The 8,405-nt window shown below is 40.0% G+C and overlaps 1 protein-coding gene and 1 non-coding gene across 2 annotated transcripts; one reads left to right on the forward strand and one right to left on the reverse strand.

Annotated features, from left to right (window-relative positions):
• Positions 1-52: 52 nt before the first annotated feature.
• Positions 53-125, reverse strand: trnar-ccu. The gene has a single exon. It is a non-coding gene; the product is annotated as a tRNA-Arg (tRNA).
• Positions 126-247: 122 nt separating this feature from the next.
• Positions 248-7,334, forward strand: wdr45b (WD repeat domain 45B). Its single transcript, XM_005809955.3, has 10 exons — positions 248-679; positions 1,661-1,735; positions 2,001-2,102; positions 3,426-3,513; positions 3,622-3,716; positions 3,852-4,042; positions 4,144-4,229; positions 4,342-4,443; positions 5,643-5,764; positions 5,923-7,334. The coding sequence occupies exons 1-10, from the start codon at positions 613-615 to the stop codon at positions 6,027-6,029; spliced, it is 1,035 nt and encodes a 344-aa protein (XP_005810012.1). The 5' UTR covers positions 248-612; the 3' UTR covers positions 6,030-7,334.
• The last annotated feature ends 1,071 nt before the right edge of the window (positions 7,335-8,405 follow it).

The raw sequence follows: 8,405 nt of genomic DNA on the forward strand, positions 1-8,405 counted from the left end.
TGTGAAATATAAGGAAGTGGTTTAAAAAAAAAAAAAAAAAAAAAAAAGGTACCACCCCAGATGGGACTCGAACCCACAATCCCTGGCTTAGGAGGCCAGTGCCTTATCCATTAGGCCACTGGGGCTTTTGCGGCGTTGTTGGCAGGTGAGACGTCATCAGCCTTCTGTGCCACCTTTTATGTGTATACGATTTCCTAACTGTAGGATGCAATGTCCGACGAGACTCTAGTGGTTATCTACCTTGGGCTTGCTTTAACAGGGTTACTCCCGGAAAAAAAAAATCATCTTTGAAAAAGACTGATTTTAGGTTAAATCAAATTACTGAATTTGGTGCATGATTGTAATTTATCTGCCCTGGAATTGCTGAAAGGCGCCTACATTTTAACTCAAACTATTTTATGATGACGTTATGTTGACACGCATTTACGACATCCACTGGAGACAAGTGAATTCCCTCCGATCCTGACAGCGAGAGACAGCCCCAGTTTTGTTTTTTCTTCTTCGCTCTGTCCAGCAAAAACCCGACTGGTGGAGGAATGTTAGCCAGTTAGCTAACGGACAAAAACTGTTGGGGTTTTTATCGTTTAACATCGCTGGTTACTTGTTATAACGATGAATTTACTACCGTCCAATCCACATGGAAACGGGCTTCTTTATGCTGGATTTAACCAGGATCACGGTAAGAATCATAGTCGTAATGATCTTTGTTATTTTTCCTCCCTGTCTAATACAACTGAGAAACGTCGTAAATTCACAATTCATTGCCTGTTAGTGTGACACGTCAGTCATCGTTTCTTAAATTCCGCATTCAGTTTTTACATTGACAAACATTTTCTCAAAGCGCTGCGTTTACCTTTGAACTGCCAGGTTAAATTACCGACAAAGTTAACATTAGCATTAGCTCCTACACTTGAATTTAGCCAGCTAAAATTGCAGCTGCCACTTTAGTTCATTGCTTACAAATTTTCTGACTGACAAAATAATGACTCGGGAACCCAGTAATAGAAAATATACATAAACACAAGGTGGGGATGTGTAATGGGTGTTGTATGCTAACTTAGCATTAATGCTACTGCTAGCAGAAAATCCTTCCAACATAGCGGCTATCCGCTAAAAGCAGCTATGTCAACAGTACTAAGGTTAGCTCTGGGCTGTTCTGAATTCCCACAAGTCATTTATTTCCACAATATTTTTTCGTTAGTACTTTCCAGAATAAGTTATAGTATTAGACGTGATTTAGCCACGTATTTTATTTTTTCCCCCCCCAAGTTCTTCATACAGACACAGTACGGGCCGTGAAGTGTCTTTAAATGTCTTCTTTTATACCTCGGTTACCCTTTTTGTTAAACCGAGGTATAAAACTTTGATATACCTGAAACTAGATTGATAAATGAACCCAGAACGGACAAGTGGAAACTCTACCACGAAGTGCTACTTCTCCATAAATAACAGTGCAGGTTAATGGTTTGTGGTCAGTGGTTCATCTTCAACATTTATTTTCTACTTCCTGTTACCTTGAGACTGTGGGAATGATTATAAAATATATATATATATATATATATATATATATATATATATATAGAGAGAGAGAGAGAGAGAGAGAGAGAGAGAGAGAGAGAGAATTTTGTTGTATTTGTTGGGTCTTTGTGTTCTTGTCCAGGATGCTTTGCTTGTGGAATGGAGAATGGATTTCGCGTCTACAACACAGATCCTCTCAAAGAAAAGGAAAAGCAAGGTAGCCGGACGATATCATGTCAATTTTTTATTCTTTTGCTCATTCTTGGAAATGTACCACACTTTTACTGGAATGTAACGCCTTAACTTTGAGTAAGCATCCTCCACGGAGGCATATAATTTAGGATGCAAATTTGCACGGTTTCCTAAAACGCATTCTGTTTCTCCTTTGTCTAGCCTTTGCGTCCGTCACACACAGCAGTGCAGGACCGTTTGTGTCACGCTCTGTTACAGAGATTGGAAATGTCCCTGTGTTTGTATTTCAGAGTTCCTAGAGGGAGGCGTTGGCCATGTGGAGATGCTGTTTAGGTGTAACTACCTGGCGCTTGTGGGAGGAGGGAAGAAACCCAAGTACCCAACTAATAAAGGTATGTTTGCCACTGAAGTGGGGGATGAAGATGAGAAAATGGCTGCAGGTTTCCTTTTGCAGAAGAATTCATAAAGCTTAAAATGCTGTGCGGTGTGGAACCACAAACCTCAATAACTTTCAGTGGGAATTTATGCCAGTGAGCAGCAAACTATGGAGCTTTCTTAGTTCTTTTTTTTTTAAGTTTGTCTTTAAAATTCCCACAAAATTAATTTTAAGTATTATAATTTCTTGTTTCAGTCTTCATATTAAGGATTCCAGCAGTTTATTACCGTCCCTATTCCATGTCTGCAGATCTACAAGGTGGAGATGCATGAAGAAGCTCTTCTTATTTTTTGCAGCACGCCATCTTGTACCTTTTTGGGGTTTTTTTTTCTCGTTTTAGGAAAAACTTGAACTTTTCACAATAGTTGTGTTTTAATAATACAGTGTTAGCTTTCTGCTTAGTGTTTAATCTATAGTGAAGTCATAAAACATAATGGAACAAACTTTTTGGCAGATTTTTTAGCTTTTTTTTTTTTTTAGCTAAGACAATTAGTCGGATGAATTGTGAGGAATCAATTAATTTAAATAATCGTCAAGTAATTAGCAAGCATTTCATAGTTGACCAGAGTAGACATGCTTTAAAAAAATGCCAGATGCTGAAAGACCAGTACAGTCTGAGCCATAATGAAACCAAAAGTCAACAAAAAACATATTGCGTTTCAGATTTTTAAAAAAAACAAAACTTTTTTGTTGGTAAATATATTTTACCCAGAACTCCTCGAGTGGCAGTTTTAGCTTCACTCGGTTGAAATTTTGTAAAAAAAAAAAAAAAAATAGATAAATAAATAAATCTCCTATTTGGCACATTTTGCCATCCAATTATTAATCAGGTAAAAGACAAAAAAAATCAACAGATCAGGCCTATAATCTATTGCTGTTAAGTCAAACAGAAATAAATGTTAGAGGCATTTTGTTTGCAGACATAGTTAAAAAAAAAAGTTTATTTAATCCGATTAATCCTCACAATAGTCGATTACTAAAATAATCATTAAGTTGTAACCGCCATTTTGAGTTGCGTCGCTGTCCTTTTTACTGAAAGCTTCCTGCAGTTGGAAACTATATATATATATATATATATATATATATATATATATATATATATATATATATATATATATATATATATATATATATATATATATATATATATAAAGCTCCTGGAATCTCAGGGATTGAAGCGACCAAGCGTGTTATTTATTCCCGTCCTCCGTTCAGCCTTCCTGAGCTACAACTTGGATACCGTATTTTAATCTATTCCTGTGATTGGTTGACGTTCCAGTGATGATCTGGGACGACCTCAAGAAGAAGACGGTGATCGAGATCGAGTTCTCCACAGAGGTGAAAGCGGTGAAGCTTCGGCGGGACAGGTACGGACGGACCCCCGCTCGCTCAGGCCTCCTTTTTCCTTCGCCAACATTCGACTACTGCATCTGGATGAGTGTGTGGGTTATTTTATTTATTTTTTGTTCTTTCAGGATCGTGGTAGTCCTAGACTCCATGATCAAAGTGTTCACCTTCACGCACAACCCGCATCAGCTGCACGTGTTCGAGACCTGCTACAACCCCAAAGGTCGGTGCCGACGCCCGTGAGCTTTTCGGGCTTCCGTACGCCCCGGACGTCCGGTCCGGACCGGCTGAGTCGTTTAGTCATCACAGCAGGTGTCTCGATGTTTCTAAGCCGCCGCCGTCGTCTCGTCCGTTCCAGGTCTGTGTGTGCTGTGTCCCAACAGCAACAACTCCCTCCTGGCGTTCCCGGGAACGCATTCGGGCCACGTGCAGATCGTGGACCTGGCCAACACCGAGAAGCCGCCCGTCGACATCCCCGCCCACGAGGGGGCGCTGTGCTGCATCGCACTCAACCTGCAGGGAACCAGGATAGCGACGGCGTCGGAGAAAGTGCGGAGAGGGTTTTTTTTCTTTTTCTGTTGGATGTTAGTTTGGAGGGGGGTTGGCGACCTCTGACCTCCCGTGACTTAATTCCCGCCGTGTCTCCGCAGGGGACTCTGATCAGGATCTTCGACACGTCGGCGGGGCAACTCATCCAGGAGCTGCGGCGAGGCTCGCAGACGGCCAACATCTACTGGTGAGGGAGGGAACCTCGGATATTTATTTTTTATTTTTTTAAAAGGAAAAACTCCTAGGAAACCTGCTTATGTTTTTTTTGTTGTTGTTGTTGTTTTATTTGTGGCTTCCAGCATCAACTTCAATCAGGACGCGTCTCTGATCTGCGTGTCCAGCGACCACGGCACCGTACACATCTTCGCTGCGGAAGACCCCAAAAGGAACAAACAGTCGAGGTCTGTGTTCTCATGGCCGCCGAGGCAGGAGGAAGGACGCAGTCTTAACGGTTTTCACATTTTGTCGCATTGCAAGTGCAAAACATTCAGCGATTTTATGCGATTAGACCAGCACAACTGCAGACGGCACAAGAAAAACAAAGTTGACAGTTTTGGGCAATATAAAAAAATCTAAATAAAATCAGATTTTTTGTTTGTTTTTTATGTCATGTCCAACTTATGATTTTAATCCAAATTTCTTGCGAAAGTGGCTTATATTTCAGTCATTCAGTGTAGAGATTGAACTTTTGTTTAATTAGTAGTATTAGTAGTATCATAGTATTAGCAGAAGTATAATAATTAATATTTTTAAAATGTCTTAAAATTATGAGCAAGTCATCATTTTAATGAGGAAAACAATCTTAGCTCAAGATCATGTTGATCTTTATTCAAAATGGCTGCTTTCACAATCATTTCAAAATGAGCAGTAGGGACTGCTGACGTAAGTCCTCCACACCAGTAGGTGGAATCTGGAGCTGTTCTATAATATTGTAAAAGACTGCATGTTTGGAAAACGCCATAAAGACACAATTTGTCTTGCTTCCTCAGTCTTTCTTCTGAACTATCCATTAAATCATAAAATACAGTATCAGGTCTTTACTGGTAAAGACCTGATGGTCTTTTCTGGTTGATTTATTGACCCTAGTGTTTATTATCCCCCTAGTGGTCTGGAGCACGTCCGTTCTACTGTCTGCAGTATTTCATACTTGCCGTTTTTACTATAAATATGGCATTTTCTCCCTTCGCTTCCTCTTCCTGTGGTTGCTGCATATTTTTTTTTTCTTTTGTTGCCACATTTTTTGTTTTCATTTGTTTCGTGTTTCGGCGTTTGCATCGTTCACGTGTTTGCAGCTCGGTTTGCCTTGTGTTTTTGCAACTTCCGGCCACCGCAGTCGTCGGCTCTAAAGCGATGCTGAAGACCCAAGAGTTAATTTTGTAGAAAGTTCTGGAAACCGTTTAGCGTTTTTTTTTTTGTTTTTTTTTTCCAACTTCACAACTAACCAGCTTGTTCTGCTCTGTTACATAAAACAAAGAAGAAAAAAACCCCCATCTGGGTTTGTTCTTTTGTCATGTGACAAAATGTGGACCATTTCAAAGGAAGTCAATCGTTTTGCAGTTACTCTAAGAACCAGTTGTAACTTTGCCTTTCTCCTCTGCAGTTTGGCATCCGCCAGCTTCCTCCCCAAATACTTCAGCTCCAAGTGGAGCTTCTCCAAGTTCCAGGTGCCGTCGGGCTCCCCCTGCGTATGTGCCTTCGGAACGGAGCCCAACGCCGTCATAGGTGAGCTAGCAGCGGGAGTGGGACGCCTGTAGGGAAAAGGGCGACTCATCTCGTCACACATCTGTCAGACTTGGCACCAAAGCGTCCTAGGAAATCAGATTCTTCTATCTGCTCCTGCTCACTTCTTCTGCTTCTTCTCTCTTTGTCTCTTTCTGCAGCCATTTGTGCTGACGGCAGCTACTACAAGTTTCTGTTTAACCAAAAGGGGGAGTGCTCCAGAGACGTGTACGCCCAGTTCCTGGAGATGACTGACGAGAAAATATGACCCTCGTGACTTTCCTGCTGAGCAGCACGTTTTTTTTTTTTGTTTTTTTTTTTCCTTTCCCTTTTCTGTTTTGTCTGTTTCTGAGGAATTAGAAGTTCTACTTTGCACTTCGTCGTATCTGCAGAGACTCTGGGTCATCAGAGCATCAGATGGAGGAGGACAAAGAAAACAACAAAGCACAGATTTGTTTTTTGGAGGATTGGTGGGAGACCTGAGAAAATACGACGTGCGCCGCCTTTACTCCCAAACCAAACCAACGGCGATTAGGGAAAGTTGTTTTTTTGTTTGTTTGTTTTTTTTCTTCTGAAATACAAACAGTTTTAAGATGTCTTCCGATGGCTATTTTTATTCCCGTCCTGATAGTTGAGACGTCTTGGATAACTAACACCGCCTAACCCCAAACTACAGGCAGAGTGCCTCAGAAACTGAAGAGAGTGTGTGCGCGCATATTATCGCAGATAAAAACACACACACCAAGTATACCAAGTGAATAAAATGATTAGGTGTGTGAGGGGATCCCGCTTTGTTAGGCATCACCTTAGATTTTCTTTGCTTGTATATACACACCTGACTGAACTAACCACATAGAGCTGTACAGAACAGTAGCTTAAAAAACTAAAAAATTAACCTGTATTTTTTTGTTTGTTTAGTTTTGTTTTGTTTTTTTTACTTTATTTGTGCAATACTCCGTTTACCACAACGGTTTGTCTTTAGCCTGAAATTTCCGAGAAAAGCTGGAAAATCTATATTTTGAGAAAGGACTTTTTTTTCCCCCCCCACAGATTGGAAGAAGTAATTACACCGAGAAAAAGTTTGCATGTTAAGTCTTAGTTTAATCGATTTCCAATCAGATATTTTTTGTGAGAGCCACCTCCAAAAAAAAAAAAAAAAGATTCATTCATGCATTCATGAGTTATATTTTTATTCCGCCTCGTGTTATTGGCCACTTTGCACCTTCCTCACTACACTTGTGTTTTTTGCCATTTGAGCTGATCCTTCAGCAGCCTCCGGAGAAGTCTGTCTGCATCCACCACAATGAAACTAGTGACGATTTGCTTTTGTTTTGTTTCGTTTCGCTTTCATTTGTCACAGCCTGCAGTTGATTTGCTGCAAAAACACATTTCATTTTTTGTGGCTTCTTCTTGCATCCGAACGTGCGTTTGCGTTTGCGGCGCTTGGAAGACCCAGGCCACTAGAGGGGGATGCTGAGTAAACTGAGAACTCGGCCAACCAGTTTCTGATACACTTAATGATTGTAAAATGTGCATTTAAATCTGTGAATAAAATTTTAAATCTGCTTTTCCAGATAGGTTCGATGAACTCTTGATGATTACTTTCGTTGTGAAATTGCTACAACGAAGGAAAATGCCTGAAATAGGCCTATGTTGACGGCATAAACAAATATGTAAAAATCTTTTAAACGTTACGTACTGCAGCTTTCAAGAGTGCCCCGTTTAAGTTTGATTATATCAAAGAATAGACCAATTTTAAAGAAAATATATATATATTTTTTAATCTGACAGATGTGCTAGTTCTGATAATGCAGACGAAAAATTCCCAGTTTGATAATCGATTTTAATACTGCTGTGCTGAAAGATAAAATTAGAGGAACAGCCTAATTTACTGCTAATTGACAAATAATGGGAAGAATCGAGCAAGAAAGAGGCAAACAGTGGCGCTCTGACGTTTTCACACCACCTCTTGGATGATGACTTGTTTCATTTGGCGGGAACATTGAAGATGACTCATGGATTGCGTTTCCTTAAAGTTAATGACCAAAAATGTAAAATAAGGTTTTTCTGGTTCGAAATCCTGTTTTGGCAGAGGATCAAATGCTCATTTATCCTACTCGCATACAAAGCTAGTTTTGGGTTTTGTGTAAGGCATGTTGGGAACTTTAACGTTCTGCCTCTTGCCATTGCAATTACTATGAAAGCAAACAGTTCGATGAGCTAGTAGTGGTGGAAATGTCTAAGCAGGGACTAAATGCAAATATGCCACACTTTCCAGATCTTAAAAGGGTAATAAAAATATGAGAAACTTTGCAGGGTTCTCCTTTTGCCTCACAATTCAGCACTAAATTGTGTTTAGCAAAGTCACAAGAAAACCCAGTTTGTTTTGTGGTTTTAACAGGAAGCAGGATAAAAACATTAAAGGGGTTGGGTGAATACTTTTGCAAAGCGTTGTGTTTACTGTATATTATGAAAGGACTTTTTTTATCCAGACCTTCCTTCAAAATGCACACAGACTAAATAAAATGGAAATTAGACTCTAGGAAAGTATGGAGCCCTGATGCTTCGTACTCAAACATTTAACACTTTTATAGAAGCCATTTTGAGTTCATCCCATTACAAACCAGACTGTTAAATCTTTGGC

The sequence above is a fragment of the Xiphophorus maculatus genome, chromosome 10 (assembly GCF_002775205.1).
Source record: "Xiphophorus maculatus strain JP 163 A chromosome 10, X_maculatus-5.0-male, whole genome shotgun sequence".
Classification (NCBI taxonomy): Eukaryota; Metazoa; Chordata; class Actinopteri; order Cyprinodontiformes; family Poeciliidae; genus Xiphophorus; species Xiphophorus maculatus.